This window comes from Trichomycterus rosablanca, chromosome 23 (genome assembly GCF_030014385.1).
Source record: "Trichomycterus rosablanca isolate fTriRos1 chromosome 23, fTriRos1.hap1, whole genome shotgun sequence".
Lineage (NCBI taxonomy): Eukaryota > Metazoa > Chordata > Actinopteri > Siluriformes > Trichomycteridae > Trichomycterus > Trichomycterus rosablanca.
This window is the reverse complement of record NC_086010.1, coordinates 5,714,985-5,732,869: the sequence shown is the minus strand read 5'-3', so window position 1 is coordinate 5,732,869 and position 17,885 is coordinate 5,714,985. Positions and strand designations below refer to the sequence as shown.

The following is a 17,885-nucleotide window of genomic DNA, read 5'->3' as shown; positions in this document are numbered from 1 at the left end:
GTTGCTCTCTGTGTGTGGACATTTAATATCCGGTCAAATGACATACAGTCTTAGCTAAATATATATACACACCACTTCTGAAATCAGCTTGAATAAGCAAAGCCTTTTGGCCTTTACATTTTTTGGGGTAATTCTTATTTAATAAATTAACAAAGTTCATAAATGTAGTTAAATAGCTGTAAAAGCCACAATTTATAGCCAAAAGTATGTGGAGATCTGAGTTTTGTCACTGGTAAATGCTACAGTTTTTACACAGGTTTGCTTTTGTTTGAGATCTTATCAGTTTTAGCCTATTAATAGTCTCCACCTTTTTGAAAAGGCTTCCACAAGATTTTGGAGTGTGTGAAACTTTTTCACTGCAAAGAAAGTAATTCTCAGGAATTAGGAGGTGTGTCCTCATACTGGTGGCTGACTTGGATGAAGATGAGATGACATTTTTTGAGTAGTTATAGCAGACATCAAGGCAAAACACAAGGTTGGAAAATATTGTTTGGTAATAGTATGGTAAAAGTCAGCAATGCTAATAACTCTCTCGGAGTGGTTAAATTTGTATTGTTTAATTCCTGTAGAAAGAGCCTATCGACTTAAATCTGATGTTTGAGTATCGTGTCAGCTAAGTGTTCCTTGTCTTAGTTATGTTTGCTAAGGGTTATTATCCTAACTAGGTAAACTTAAACGCCCTGAGTGCACTGTTTGCATTTCTCACCTAAAGTCACATCCAAATAAGAAGTGCAGTACAGTTTTCTTTTCCCATTTCGAGTTAACTGGGTTGAGTTGTAGACGACTGAAATTACTGTTTCTTCTATTCAAAGACGAAATGGGGTTTATCTGAGAATAAAGGTCACTGAATTTTGGTGCAGGAGTTGTGGGGACCCACTTTTACAGTTTTGGCATACTCTGCCTGAATGTTTTTTTTTTTAAAGAATGGACTGGAAGCTTCCAGAAGATCAAGTAAAGTCCGTGTTGGCTCCATGGAGATTTTCCCTGCAGTCAAATGGATTTGAGAAGAGACTTTTGACTGCACTAGAACTTTATGAAAGCTTCCCATTAGATATAACCATTACTGGAGGAACCAAAGAAGCAAATGCAAAGCTAGCTTTTGCTATTTGTGGGTTGAAAGATGAACAGGAACTGGAAGATGAAGAGGAAACAGATGATGAAGAAGAAGAAACGGATGAAGATGAACAAAGTGATGAGGAGTCGGAAGATGATGGGTCAAAAGCTAGACAATCTGATAAACCCCATGTAAGAATTGTGGGATTTATGGATGATGATTCTGAGGAAGAAGATTCTGACTCTGCTCCCATCCTCTACCACCCTCGAATTCCTAACCTCCGCATTTGGACAGTACAGGGAAGTTCTGCTCCCAGTCAGCACAACTATGATGTGTTAATAGTCCTCACAACAGAGCTGCACCAGGAGGACCATATGAAAATTGTTATGGAGCAAAGTGAGAAGAATAAGCCATTTTATCTGGTAAGGGCTGAGCAGGAAATGGATCTTGTCCGTGAGAAGCTGGTTGGACCCTGTAAGACATGTGCATGGGAGAGAATGAGAGCTCGCACTCTGGAGTTTCAGAAGAAGCACAAAGAGGTATTTGAATCGGCAGAAGATGCTGGGGACCAGCAAAATTCTTCAACTCCTGTTCCTGTTGCTCAAGTTGTTAAGCTGTGGGAGCCTGAAGAGATCTCAGAAGTTCTGCTGGATGCTTCACCTGAGTTGCGCAAAAAATCATTTAGTCAGTTTTTGGTAGATGTCACAACTGAACTCAAGGGTTCTAAAACCCTTCATGGCACAGGGTAAGTATATCTGTTTGTAAACTTTAATAGATTATTAGAATTTAATTAAATAGTGGTCTTTTAATATACTCATAAATTGTCAACATATTTATTGCAGACCCTTGGCAAGGACTTCCTTGAAACGAAACAAGATAAGCCAGAAAGATCTTGAGCTAATCTCTTCAATCTTTCAATCCTGGGATATCAAAGATCATCCATCCAAGTTCCTCTCTACTCTTACCGCCTTGGACTACTTCCGCCTGGATGTAGGTCTACTAGGGGAGACTGGATGTGGCAGCTCCAGCCTCTTCAACTCCCTTTTGGGCTTAAAGAAAGAGGACAAATCTGCTGCCCCTACTGGGGTTACTGAGACCACAAATGAGCCTATCTCACATCCTTACCCAGAATACCACAATGTTCTCCTGTGGGACTTACCAGGCTTGGAAAGAGTTGGGTCCTCAGGGAACCAGACGTCTCGCTCCATGGTGAACCTAGCTTCACCACTACCTTCCAATCTCCCCATCTGCGATGTCTACATTCTTGTATCACCTCTTAGGCTCAGGCAAAGGTACATTCAACTCTTGCAGAATCTTTTATCCCAAGGGAAAATCTGCTATGTTGTCCTCTCCCAAGCTGATGTGATTGAGGAGTCTTCTACTGAAGAGGTGAGGAGATGGAGTGAGGAGGTTTTGGAGCAGCTAGGTTTCAAACAGGATGTGTTTCTTGTGTCTGCTTGGCATCCAGAGACCCTGGACTTTCCAAACTTAAAAGAGACACTTAAAAATGCACTGCAAAGCCATAAGAGATTTGCTTTAGCCAACTATGTGGCGAAATTAGTGGAGGAAGATGTGTTTTGGAAGAGGGCTGATGTCTGCAAATTCATGTGACTAAACAATTAGAATCAACACTTATTTAATACACTGTCCTACATTTGCTGACTTGGATGTTAAAAAGTTTGTCAAACCTTTGATCAAGATTTTATTGAGTCTGTTTTCCAAATAAATACATTCATTTGCATACTTCTAAGATACATATATACATATGTTTGTTATGTATATATTATGGATTTTGTGTTTTATGGTGTATGGGGTGTTTTCAATTTTGCATATTTATGTATAGTCATAGATGCTGTTTTTACTATATTGACTATTTAATATTAAATAAGCAAATATGATTTTCCCCTTTGATACTTCTCTGTAAAATAGACAGTCTTCGAGTATAAAGCACCATGATTTCTTTGTCTTTGACCCTTATGTAACTGACTTAATATAATAAGTGTGCTTAATGCAAATGTTCAGCTTGCTGCAAATGTTCGATGGTTTCTATAAAATCAATGCTAGTTTCTAATAAATAAAAGTTATTTGGTTAGTACATTGTTTCCTAGTTATTTAAACATATCTACACACCCTACACCTAAGTGTAAACGCCAAGTGGTTGCATTTGTGGTAAATGTAGCAAGAAAATTGTTATATTAAGCATTATATTCTTACATTTCAACTAGTAAGCTAACTTTATTAGCATATCTGTCTACAGCGTTAAACATATAGTACATGCTAGCATGTTTTGTTATGACCTGCCCCCTAGTGGATACAGTGTTTATGGCTTCATTTGACTATAAGGTACGCAGGTAGGTATGTTTGTTTATTAGGATTTTAACGTCATGTTTTACACTTTGGTTACATTCATGACAGGAACGGTAAATCCTCATTACACAAGATTCATCAGTGTTACATCGGACACAGTTGTGGACAATTTAGTGTCTCCAGTTCACCTCACTTGCATGTCTTTGGACTGTGGGAAGAAACCGGAGCACCCGGAGGAAACCCACGTGGAGAACATGCAAACTCCACACAGTTTGTTTGTTTGTTTATTAGGATTTTAACGTCATGTTTTACACTTTGCTTACATTGATGACAGGAACAGTAGTTACTCATCACACAAGATTAATCAATTCACAAGGTTATATCAAACAGTCATGGACAATTTAGTGTCTTCAATTCACCTCACTTGCATGTCTTTGGACTGTGGGAGGAAACCGGAGCACCCGGAGGAAACCCACACAGACACGGGGAGAACATGCAAACTCCACACAGAAAGGACCAGGGCCGCCCCATCCACACAGAAAGGACCTGGACCGCCCCACCTGGGAATCGAACCCAGGACCTTCTTGTTGTGAGGTGACAGTGCTACCCACTTAGCCACCGTGCCGCCCGGTAGGTATGTAAACAATACATAGCTTTGGTTCCTAGCAATTTAATATCATGCTTTATAATATTCTTGGATATACAGTGGGTATTCCAACATTTAAATTTGCTTTCTATTAATTTTATCAGCAGCCAGTCACATAATAAATTACAAAAGTGACATTGAGGAGTGACCTCCTCCTTCTCACTTCAACTCAATGGATATGGTGTGGACACTTGAAACAAACAATTTAAGTCAGAAAACCTAGAATTGTGTACTTAAAGCAGTTCTCAACACCCAGTTACAGGTCATATACAAATATTTAAAATCTTTATTTGGCAATACATTTCAAAGCACATTTTAAACGCACTGTTAAACAGATTCAGTGTTTAAATGCTGAGTCGATGTACATCAGGTTTTTGTTTGGTCATTACTGGAAAATTCTATTGTTAAGTTAGTCTTGGGTAAAGCTTGTTCCACCACCTCTGGTCAAAGTCCTTAATGGTTAGACCTGATAAACCCTCACCGTCCTGGTTCTCCTCTCTCATCTTCTCTGGGTTTAGATCTTCTGCCATTACCTGCATATACAACATCAGAGCAGATATTACATCATAGTCCTCATGCTTACAACTAAGCTTCAGATAACAAAGATAAAGCTGCAGCTGACGCTACACTACATGATCAAAAATAAGTGGACACCCATGATTGTGTTCAGATGTTTTAGTAAACACTTATTGCCTACATGTGTATACAATCAATATGATTCCAACTTTGTGGCAGCAGTTTGGAAAATAACTGCTCCTGTTGCAGCATGACTGTGCCCCTGTTAAACAATTTAATCTTATTTACCTCTGATACAGTTTGGAGTGTTTTCTCCTTGATCTGCAACCTTTGCAGAGACTCCTCAATGACTTGCAGGGCTCTCGTGCTCTTCTCCAGAACGAATGAGAACTGCTGAAACCTTAGTATCTCAAACAGGAGCCTGAAAAGCAAAACAAAGATCTTTATCATGCAGGGAGAGAACACAACTATTACCAAGACTGATTTTCCACTTGTGAATCAAGGTGCTTAATTTAACAGGTTATGTTTGTACTAACAATGTGACATATTTGGTTCTGTCTTTTTTTAAAGTAATAGCTAAAAAAGAAATCCACTTTACAGAGTAAATAGAAAGTGGGCCATTCTAACCCAAAAACACTGAACCTACTATAAAGTAAGGTGGTGCTGCTGTTTCTGGGGCTTGTGCATTGCAAAAAAATGACAGAATATGTAAGTAACAAGTACCAACATCATAAGTCATATTGAGTTTGGAATGGCTAAATTAAGATAAAATTAGCATTTTTAAACTCTTGACCTCAAACCTATAGTGAATATGTGGACTGTAGTCAAGTCCATGCCATAAAACCAATACATTTGGTCAAACTTCTTTCGCCAAGTATAGTGGTAAAAGATCCAAACCAACGTTGTCAGAAGCTTGTTAATAGCTGCAGAAACTACTAACCATGAAATACAGTTACAGTTTACAAATACAGTAGACTTCACTAACTGTAAACATTAAAACTAATTTGAAACACTGATCATTAACATACATGAATTTCTAACAGGTTTCATGTTTGTGCAGCTTTTGAATATGAAAAACAAACCTTGTTCTAACAAAACACATGCAGGCCTTCAGCTGCAATGTTTCTTTTTCGTGTTGATGAATAAAGTCCTGTTCTGGTGTATCTTTCAGATCCTGTGAACTGGTGGAAATGTTCTGCAGGTGGGTTTGGTAGCTGGTGGCTAGTTGGAGCCAGTTCCAGGGGTTGTAGGGATGAATGGAACAGAGCTGTTGGAGGATGGAGATGCTGCTGATCAGATCTGCACCTTCTTTGTGGATGCTCAGTTCAAGCTGAAGCACAGAGGTCAGGTGGCATGTGTTGGATGTTTCTTTCCTCTGTCAATTCACAAACTAGTGTAAGTTTTTTAATGAACAAGAAATCAGTTAGAAAAGTACAACTGATTGGTCTACTGACATGCTTATTGCAAATTGACAACAGATCATATTACCTATAACCTGTCAACATACCAACTTTTCACAGGTCTCTAGGGCTTGTTTTCTGTGTCCAAGATGACTGTAGCATCGTGCGATACCTTCCAGCAAGTCCCTCTTAGTAGACAGATTGTTATTCTGCACTAAAGGAAGGCAAGCTAAGTAGTCCTCTATTGCACCCTAAAAATAAACCAGAAACACACTGGGCTCACAAAAACACAAAATCATTTAGCACTTACAGTGGGGCCAAAAAGTATTTATTCAGCCACTGATTGTGCAAGTTCTCCTACTTAGAAAGATGAGAGAGGTCTGTAATTTTCATCATAGGTACATAGGTATCATAGGTGTCGCTGGGCAACACGGACTTTCAACTCCCTCCACAAATTTTCTATGGGATTGAGGTCTGGAGACTGGCTAGGCCACTCCAGGACCTTGAAATGCTTTTTACGGAGCCACTCCTTCGTTGCCCGAGCGGTGTGTTTGGGATCATTGTCATGCTGGAAGACTCAGCCACGTTCCATCTTCAGTGCTCTCACTGATGGAAGGAGGTTTTGGCTTAAAATCTCACGATACATGGCCCCGTTCATTCTTCCCTTAACACGGATCAGTCGTCTTGTCCCCTTTGCAGAAAAACAGCCCCAAAGCATGATGTTTCCACCCCCATGCTTCACAGTAGGTATGGTGTTCTTGGGATGCAACTCAGCATTCTTCTTCCTCCAAACACGACGAGTTGAGTTTTTACCAAAAAGTTCCATTTTGGTTTCATCTGACCACATGATATTCTCCCAATCCTCTTCTGGATCATCCATATGCTCTCTGGCAAACTTCAGACGGGCCTGGACATGTACTGGCTTAAGCAGGGGGACACGCCTGGCACTGCAGGATTTGAGTCCCTCTCGGCGTAGTGTGTTACTGATGGTAGCCTTTGTTACTTTGGTCCCAGCTCTCTGCAGGTCATTCATCAGGTCCCTCCGTGTAGTTCTGGGATTTTTGCTCACCGTTCTCATGATCATTTTGACCCCACGGGATGAGATCTTGCGTGGGGCCCCAGATCGAGGGAGATTATCAATGGTCTTGTATGTCTTCCATTTTCTTACAATTGCTCCCACAGTTGATTTATTCACACCAACCTGCTTGCCTATTGTAGATTCACTCTTCCCAGCCTGGTGCAGGTCTACAATTTTCTTCCTGGTGTCCTTCAACAGCTCTTTGGTCTTGGCCATGGTTGAGTTTGGAGTCTGACTGTTTGAGGCTGTGGACAGGTGTCTTTTATACAGATAACGAGGTCAAACAGGTGCCATTAATACAGGTAACGAGTGGAGGACAGAAGAGCTTCTTAAAGAAGAAGTTACAGGTCTGTGAGAGCCAGAAATCTTGCTTGTTTGTTATTGACCAAATACTTATTTTCCACCATAATTTACAAATAAATTCTTTAAAAATCCTACAATGTGATTTCCTGGATTTTTTTTCTAATGTAGTCTCTCATAGTTGAAGTGTACATATGATGAAAATTACAGACCTCTCTCATCTTTCTAAGTAGGAGAACTTGCACAATCAGTGGCTGACTAAATACTTTTTGGCCCCACTGTAGAATAATCTTTATTTAGTGATTAGTAACTCACCTGATACTGTTTTTTCCTGTATTTCAGATCAGCTCTATACTTCATGGTTTTCTGTTCATCCAGCACATCTTCAAATTTTTCATGGTAACAGAACCACTAAAGTAGAAAAAGAATGAGAAATGGTATTTAATAACTATCATAACTATAAAGAATGTAATCTTTAAATTCTTGCACTACCCCCACAGACTAGCACCCAGTTCCTCTGACACGTGCAGTCGCTGTCTGCTTGTGTACACCACACAGGAGTGGATTCTCACCAAGCTGTACTGCGCTGTTTCCTATGTGTGACTCCAGTACCAGACAGCAAGGGTTGCTATAGCAAAAACTCAACCCAACCTTTCCTCCCCCAAACTGACCAGTTGTTTGTTGAACGACCACCTGAGACTTAAGCCCAAAAACTCAACTCAACTCAACTATCTATCCATCTATCTGTCTATATAGCAAAAACATTCTTTTTTTCAAACTAGACATTGTTAAGGACCATTAAAGAATGACCTAGCATAACATTGACCACTGACAGTTGAATAACACTGATTATCTCTTCATCACGGCACCTGTTAGTGGGAGGGATATATTAAGCAGCAAGTGATCATTTTATCCTTAAACTTGATGTGTTAGAAGCAGGAAAATGGGTGAGCATGAGGATTTGAGCGAGTTTGACAAGGGCCAAATTGTGATGGCTAGATGACTGGGTCAGAGCATCTCCAAAACTGCAGCTCTTGTGCGGTGTTCCCAGTCTGTCAGTATTAGGGCTGGGCGATATGGATCAAAAATAATATCTCGATATTTTTTCGCTGAATATTTTTTGCGATATACGATATATATCTCGATATTTTTTTATCCCATAAGGTAATAACAAAAAGACACTTCTGAGACAAAGCTACATGTTCCAAATTTTTTACAGTGACTCCTCACACCTGTTATTGCTTGCTACTGCAATTCAACAGCTGTGTCAGTGTCAGTGTCAGTGTCAGTGTCTGTGTGTGTGTGTGTGTGTGTGTGTGTGGAGGGGGGGTGCTTGTAGGTTATGAGAAACAGACTGGAGACGCAAAGTGTCAAAAATATTTTTAAAACAATGATGAATTATTGAAAACCCAGACGTTTTCTCAACGATCCACCCAACCATTCCCTCAACAATGTACCCAAACGTTTTATCAACGTTCCCCCCTCACGTTCCCCCCCTCACGTTACCTCAACCTTCCCCCACGAACGTTCCTCCAACGTTCCCCCACGAACGTTCCTCCACGAAGTTCCCCGAACGTTCCCTCAACGTTCCCCCACAAACGTTCCCTCAACGTTCCTTCACGAACGTTCCCCCCCCGAACGTTCCCTCAACGGTCCCCCACAAACGTTCCCTCAACGTTCCTTCACGAACGTTCCCCCAACGTTCCCCCCCGAACGTTCCCTTAACGTTACCCCCCGAACGTTCCCCCCCGAACGTTCCCCCAATGTTTCTCCCCCCCCGAACGTTCCCCCACGAACGTTCCCTCAATGTTCCTTCACGAACGTTCCCCCAACGTTCCCCCCCCGAACGTTCCCCCAACATTCCCCCCGAACGTTCCCCCACGAACGTTCCCTCAATGCTCCCCCCCACCCACCCCCCAACGTTCCCTCAACGTTCAGAGGCATGCTGCTACATACCGGATAGCAATGGAAACGTTTGCCAGTAGAGAAGTTCACCAGCATAAAGATCAGCTACGAAGTATTTATTTATTCATTTATTAGGATTTTAATGTCATGTTTTACACACTTTGGTTACATTGATGACAGGACAGAGAGCCACTTTTTACACAAGACTCATCAGTTTAAGTCTTTAATGTCAAACACGTTCATAGACAATTATGTGTCTCCAATTCACCTCATTTGCATGCAAACACAGAAAAGACACAAACCCCTTTACATGGAAATCAAACCCAGGAACTTCTGTGAGGCGACAGTGCTACCCACCGAGCCACAATGCCGCCATGTTTTGTAAAATAATAATTATAATAATTATAATGCAACAAGCAGATAGATCCACATGTACAAAAAACAGCAACTGTTTGTGGTTTTAATGTTCAATAGTTCAGTCATTCATGATATAATTAATAATAATGTATTTTTAAAAACTTCAAAATAAAAAAGGCGGCTTTTTCTAAATGAGTTTGTACACCTACCTTGTATTGGTAAGTCGTAAATCTCATAAAAATCAATTGTCAGCTGCTAAAAATGAATTGAAATAGCATTTAACTAGGTTGTGTTAATCAAACAATGACTTCTTTGTTGGTTATCAGTTGATCATTACTACTGTATCACTGCTGAAAAAGTCCATGCAATGCATTGAATAATGTGTGTGTGATTAGTTTAAGCAGAAAGTATTCAGCCATTATTATGACTTGGATGGAGATACATTTTGTAGAAAAATGAACACTGAAGTCTATGTAGCTTTAAATGGTAAAAAAAAACATATGAGCTAGATTACGCATTCAAAAAGAATATGATGAAATACAAGCTCGTGTCCCTCTCAGCCAACTGGGTTTGCTCACTAGGCAACAAAGCCTCCCATTGTTGCTGCGAGCTCGCTCATCACTAGCTACACAACTGTGTTAAAACCTACGAATCAAAACAATTCAAAAGCAAAAAGCCGTCAGTAATACAAGGCAGGCCTATTAGACTCAAAACAAATCATCGGATCGTTTGCTTTCCAAGAATGTAGAGAGAGAAAAAATCATTCGCTGAGTGTTGCTTTTCTGCCAACAGCCTGTGTAACGAGCTGGCTCAGTAGCTCCAAACCGCTTTTAAAGAATGCGTGCCTAGCAAGAGGCCTCTTTAAAGAGACTGAGACGAACAGCGTGGACCATCTTATGTCCTTCAAGTCAGGAAAGTGTCAGCACGCTGGGTTTCAACTCTATTACCATATTCAGAGAGAAAGCCAAAACAAACATGAGCACAGTGGGTTTCAATCAGCAGTGACTGAACCGTCTTGAAGGTCACGAGGTTTTGTTCTCGAGGGCGCAAATATAAAAGAAAGATTCTCTGCTGATATGAGGATTAGTGTAGAAACCCAACGTCCAGCTAATGATATCTAACAGGAAGGTCCAACACAATGGCAAAGCGTTTTATATATATATATATATATATATATATATATATATATATATATATATATACAGTGTATCACAAAAGTGAGTACACCCCTCACATTTCTGCAGATATGTAAGTATATCTTTTCATGGGACAACACTGACAAAATGACACTTTCACACAATGAAAAGTAGTCTGTGTGCAGCTTATATAACAGTGTAAATTTATTCTTCCCTCAAAATAACTCAATATACAGCCATTAATGTCTAAACCACCGGCAACAAAAGTGAGTACACCCCTTAGTGAAAGTTCCTGAAGTGTCAATATTTTGTGTGGCCACCATTATTTCCCAGAACTGCCTTAACTCTCCTGGGCATGGAGTTTACCAGAGCTTCACAGGTTGCCACTGGAATGCTTTTCCACTCCTCCATGACGACATCACGGAGCTGGCGGATATTCGAGACTTTGCGTTCCTCCACCTTCCGCTTGAGGATGCCCCAAATATGTTCTATTGGGTTTAGGTCTGGAGACATGCTTGGCCAGTCCATCACCTTTACCCTCAGCCTCTTCAATAAAGCAGTGGTCGTCTTAGAGGTGTGTTTGGGGTCATTATCATGCAGGAACACTGCCCTGCGACCTAGTTTCCGAAGGGAGGGGATCATGCTCTGCTTCAGTATTTCACAGTACATATTGGAGTTCATGTGTCCCTCAATGAAATGTAACTCCCCAACACCTGCTGCACCCATGCAGCCCCAGACCATGGCATTCCCACCACCATGCTTGACTGTAGGCATGACACGCTTATCTTTGTACTCCTCACCTGATTGCCGCCACACATGCTTGAGACCATCTGAACCAAACAAATTAATCTTGGTCTCATCAGACCATAGGACATGGTTCCAGTAATCCATGTCCTTTGTTGACATGTCTTCAGCAAACTGTTTGCGGGCTTTCTTGTGTAGAGACTTCAGAAGAGGCTTCCTTCTGCGGTGACAGCCATGCAGACCAATTTGATGTAGTGTGCGGCGTATGGTCTGAGCACTGACAGGCTGACCCCCCACCTTTTCAATCTCTGCAGCAATGCTGACAGCACTCCTGCGCCTATCTTTCAAAGACAGCAGTTGGATGTGACGCTGAGCACGTGCACTCAGCTTCTTTGGACGACCAACGCGAGGTCTGTTCTGAGTGGACCCTGCTCTTTTAAAACGCTGGATGATCTTGGCCACTGTGCTGCAGCTCAGTTTCAGGGTGTTGGCAATCTTCTTGTAGCCTTGGCCATCTTCATGTACTGCAACAATTCGTCTTTTAAGATCCTCAGAGAGTTCTTTGCCATGAGGTGCCATATTGGAACTTTCAGTGACCAGTGTGAGAGAGTGTGAGAGCTGTACTACTAAATTGAACACACCTGCTCCCTATGCACACCTGAGACCTAGTAACACTAACAAATCACATGACATTTTGGAGGGAAAATGACAAGCAGTGCTCAATTTGGACATTTAGGGGTGTAGTCTCTTAGGGGTGTACTCACTTTTGTTGCCGGTGGTTTAGACATTAATGGCTGTATATTGAGTTATTTTGAGGGAAGAATAAATTTACACTGTTATATAAGCTGCACACAGACTACTTTTCATTGTGTGAAAGTGTCATTTTGTCAGTGTTGTCCCATGAAAAGATATACTTAAATATCTGCAGAAATGTGAGGGGTGTACTCACTTTTGTGATACACTGTACATATATACACACATATACTGTATATATACATATACAGTGTATCACAAAAGTGAGTACACCCCTCACATTTCTGCAGATATTTAAGTATATCTTTTCATGGGACAACACTGACAAAATGACACTTTGACACAATGAAAAGTAGTCTGTGTGCAGCTTATATAACATTGTAAATTTATTCTTCCCTCAAAATAACTCAATATACAGCCATTAATGTCTAAACCACCAGCAACAAAAGTGAGTACACCCCTTAGTGAAAGTTCCTGAAGTGTCAATATTTTGTGTGGCCACCATTATTTCCCAGAAGTGCCTTAACTCTCCTGGGCATGGAGTTTACCAGAGCTTCACAGGTTGCCACTGGAATGCTTTTCCACTCCTCCATGACGACATCACGGAGCTGGCGGATATTCGAGACTTTGCGCTCCTCCACCTTCCGCTTGAGGATGCCCCAAAGATGTTCTATTGGGTTTAGGTCTGGAGACATGCTTGGCCAGTCCATCACCTTTACCCTCAGCCTCTTCAATAAAGCAGTGGTCGTCTTAGAGGTGTGTTTGGGGTCATTATCATGCTGGAACACTGCCCTGCGACCCAGTTTCCGGAGGGAGGGGATCATGCTCTGCTTCAGTATTTCACAGTACATATTGGAGTTCATGTGTCCCTCAATGAAATGTAACTCCCCAACACCTGCTGCACTCATGCAGCCCCAGACCATGGCATTCCCACCACCATGCTTGACTGTAGGCATGACACACTTATCTTTGTACTCCTCACCTGATTGCCGCCACACATGCTTGAGACCATCTGAACCAAACAAATTAATCTTGGTCTCATCAGACCATACGACATGGTTCCAGTAATCCATGTCCTTTGTTGACATGTCTTCAGCAAACTGTTTGCGGGCTTTCTTGTGTAGAGACTTCAGAAAAGGCTTCCTTCTGAGGTGACAGCCATGCAGACCAATTTGATGTAGTGTGCGGCGTATGGTCTGAGCACTGACAGGCTGACCCCCCACCTTTTCAATCTCTGCAGCTATGCTGACAGCACTCCTGCGCCTATCTTTCAAAGACAGCAGTTGGATGTGACGCTGAGCACGTGCACTCAGCTTCTTTGGACGACCAACGCGAGGTCTGTTCTGAGTGGACCCTGCTCTTTTAAAACGCTGGATGATCTTGGCCACTGTGCTGCAGCTCAGTTTCAGGGTGTTGGCAATCTTCTTGTAGCCTTGGCCATCTTCATGTAGCGCAACAATTCGTCTTTTAAGATCCTCAGAGAGTTCTTTGCCATGAGGTGCCATGTTGGAACTTTCAGTGACCAGTATGAGAGAGTGTGAGAGCTGTACTATTAAATTGAACACACCTGCTCCCTATGCACACCTGAGACCTAGTAACACTAACAAATCACATGACATTTTGGAGGAAAAATGACAAGCAGTGCTCAATTTGGACATTTAGGGGTGTAGTCTCTTAGGGGTGTACTCACTTTTGTTGCCGGTGGTTTAGACATTAATGGCTGTATATTGAGTTATTTTGAGGGAAGAATAAATTTACACTGTTATATAAGCTGCACACAGACTACTTTTCATTGTGTCAAAGTGTCATTTTGTCAGTGTTGTCCCATGAAAAGATATACTTAAATATCTGCAGAAATGTGAGGGGTGTACTCACTTTTGTGATACACTGTATATTAGCAGTAAATAAACTTAAAAAGAGCCTCACAGTAAGGATAAACCGGAGCAGCGCGCGCGCGTGTGTGTGTGTGTGTGTGTGTGTGTGTGTGTGTGTGTGTGTGTGTGTGTGTGTGTGTGTGTTTGTGCCTTTAGAAGATACGCTTTGTTCACAGTATCGCTATAAGTGATTCATTGATTCATGAGTTGATTCGTTTTTATGTGAAGCGTAAGTTTCTCTTCTCAGTTATCTCTCCGTGTTTACTGTTATTAATTGAATGTCGTGGTTTTAAATAAACACCAGCTACTACAGAACATTTTGTGTGACTCTCTTACATTAAAAAGCTTCATTAAAAAGCTTCATTAAACTGCTATTACCACAGATCTGTAACCGAGTCAGACTCGTTCCATCTAAGGAGCTAAAAGTTTTCTAAAAGTTCAGCAGATGATCCTGATCTAACGAATTTGGTAATGAATAAACTTTTGCCTCGGATTGGCTCTGTAACGTCTTCTGTTCTCATCTACATCACAAGTAAGAACCGCTTACGATTTACCAAAGTGAACCAGGAGTTTATATAACGTGCTGATAGAATCGACTCAGATGTGACCGGGTTGAATTATCTTTTTAAAGTAAATATTACAATCAGCAAAATTACATCGTAAGAGCTTTCACGATGGTTTCTGTACGATGGTTGATGAATGGTGATGTGATGGTTGGTGCTTCGTAGCTCAAAGTCTGGATCAATCCACTGAGCTGTTAACTTAACATGGTCTTTATAGGAAATATCGCCGATAGCATATTTTGATTAAAAATCGGCCGATACCGATTCGTAGCCGATCGATCGTCCCATCTCTAATCTATATATCTATATATATATATACTGTACCTCAGCGGTAGAGCACATCACATGCTTGGCATGTATGAGGTCCTGGGTTCAAGCCCCAGCATCTCCATTTCAAAGCTTTAGGGACAGTGGTAGCCTAGTGGGTAGGGCTTTCAACTATCAGTTGAAACAGTATCTATCAAAAGTGGCCCAAGGAAGAAACAGTGGTAAACCGGCGACAGGGTCATGGGCGGCCAAGGCTCATTGGTGCACGTGGGGAGCGAAGGCTGGCCCGTGTGGTCCGATCCAACAGACGAGCTACTGTAGCTCAAATTGCTGAAAAAGTTAATGCTGGTTCTGATAGGAAGGTGTCAGACTACATGTCTCGATGGGTCAGGGCTGTTTTGGTATTAATAGGGAGACCAACACAATATTAGGAAGGTGGTCATAATGTTATGCCTGTGTATGTCAGTGTATAGTCTGAATCCTGACTTTGTCTTAACATTAAATAACGACCAAAATCAAAGTTTACATATATACATTTACAGCAGCCATTTATACAGTATACATTTATAGCAGCCAATCCACCTCTCTGCATGTTTTTAAAGGGTGAAAGAAACTTAAGGGAACTTTAGTAAGAACGTGGCAAACTTTACAGAATAGTGACTGTAAACAAGGATTAAACCCGGATCCACGTGACCATGTTACCCAACGGATTGGGGTGGAAGCGGACCCACCGCGACCATGAACACAGCGAAGCGTTTTGTAAAAATGAATAAATTACGGGTGGCATAATGTTTGTGTACAATTCACATTACCAAGTTAGTTGTATTTTAGTACGTAGTATTTTAGTTGCTTGTAATGTTAGCAGCATTAGCTTCATACAGCTCGTACAAGCTAACTGGTGCGAAATGTAAACACTGAACATGTTAGCTGCTAAACTACAGTCTGATATAAAAGGCAACATTTATTTCATTATTGGCTTAAACTACACATAATCGGTATGACTGCTGTAGGAGTAGTAAGTTATTTAAAAAAAATAATAATATGTTTTTGTGTATCTCACCTCTGAATCGCAGGATTTGGGTTTATATGACGGAGGAACTGTTAACGAATCTTTATTTCTCGATTCTTCAAATACTGAATCATCAAAAGTGCTGCCGAGTATTTCCATCTTGTCTTAAATTCAGTACCAGGAGCAGAGATCCTTCCTCCAGTTTACTACATGTGAACCAGATCAATTTCCCACAAGAGTAGGTGCGGATAACTGACATCTCAGTGCCACACTGCCCCCAATGGGCTTCATTCTGTACAAAAACATGGCATTAAAGATAAAGGGGAGAACAAACACTGTTTATTTATTTATTAGGATTTTAAGCTCATGTTTTACACTTTGGTTACATTCATGACAGAATATGTATTTGGTTACAGGTTACACAAGATCCATCAGTTCACTTATACAATTACTTACTCACTCATTTTCTTAACCGCTTATCCATTCAGGGTCGCGGTGGTGCTGGAGCCTATCCCAGCTTTTCAATGGGCGCAAGGCACATAGAAACACCCTGGACAGGGCGCCAGTCCATCGCAGGGCAGACACATATATGCACACACACACACACACTCTACACACACATTCACCTATAGGGCAATTCAGTGTCTCCAATTAACCTGACTGCATGTTTTTGGACTGTGGGAGGAAACTGGTGCTTCCGGAGGAAACCCACGCAGACACGGGGAGAACATGCAAACTCCGCTTAGAAAAGACCCGGACCCGGAATAATTTAGTTTTAATTATGTCAAGATAATGCTAGAGCAAAGACTTAATGATGGCTACAATTGAGCTTATATAGAATTTTAATATTTCATATTTATTTGCGAAGTGGCATAGCAAAATGTCATTATGTGTTGGTAATGACGTGTTGCGGTAATGACAATTTTTACTTTTTTAAAGAAAAAAATTAGATAGGCCATGGATTTGCTAAAGCTAGTCAACAGCTAGTATAAGATGCACTTTAAATACATATAAATAATGTGTAAATTTCTTTTTTTTGGTAAAGTACTGCCATACTGATGTAAATGGTAATGACGCTGAATAAATATACTCTATGATCAGGAGGAATACATGATTAAATTACTCACATTTCCAGACATTAAAATGTCAATCTTCTCTCATGGCTGGCATGTGCTTCCTTGCAAGTCTTTGTTTCCATGGTTACAACATAAACAAGTGTTACCTTCAGATGATTCCCTACAGAAACCATACACTGTTGCGGTAATGACGATAATGCTGGGGACAGTAATATATTGCTCAAAAATATGCATAGGTTGTACAACTATGAAGAAAAAAAATTACATTTTGTTTCTTTTTAAGTTATTATTAAACTCATATTGTGATTTTTATAAAGAATTGATCACTTTTTAGCATTTTATTAGAGCAGAGAAGTTTTAAAGTCTGGGTTGGGGACAAGGCCAAAGTAGCAAAATATTGATGTTTAAATCATCATAAAAAATTAAATTCATAATTATTTTGGTATGTAATTTTTTTTAGTGATGCAATGAATGATCTTTTTAATACCTAAAATATTTGTTTTGTAATAAAGTATTTTTAACAAAGATTTATAACTTAGGGACGTAAAAGTTCCCCCAATTGAAGAATCATCCAATTACATAGATATATAAACAGACAGACAGACAGACAGACAGACAGACAGACAGACAGACAGACAGACAGACAGACAGACAGACAGACAGACAGACAGACAGACAGACAGGTAGATATTACAGTGTTTTTTTATTTTGATTTATTTTATATATTTTTCTTTGACCTTCTTTATTGATCACTAATAACCCTGTAAAGAATTTCTTTCCTCATTTCTGTTTACTGTTTATTGTTTACCGCTTTGGCAACAGTGTATGTAATTACATTCATGCCAATAAAGCACAACTAAACAGATAGATAGATAGATAGATAGATAGATAGATAGATAG

At 40.5% G+C, this 17,885-nt stretch overlaps 1 protein-coding gene across 1 annotated transcript; it reads right to left on the bottom strand.

The window, feature by feature from the left end:
* Positions 1 to 4,279: 4,279 nt before the first annotated feature.
* Positions 4,280 to 16,190, bottom strand: zgc:101716 (uncharacterized protein LOC492784 homolog). Its single transcript, XM_062985676.1, has 6 exons — positions 15,961 to 16,190; positions 7,617 to 7,712; positions 6,031 to 6,174; positions 5,606 to 5,898; positions 4,812 to 4,944; positions 4,280 to 4,540 (listed from the first exon to the last, which is right to left on the bottom strand). The coding sequence occupies exons 1-6, from the start codon at positions 16,066 to 16,068 to the stop codon at positions 4,412 to 4,414; spliced, it is 903 nt and encodes a 300-aa protein (XP_062841746.1). The 5' UTR covers positions 16,069 to 16,190; the 3' UTR covers positions 4,280 to 4,411.
* Positions 16,191 to 17,885: the final 1,695 nt, after the last annotated feature.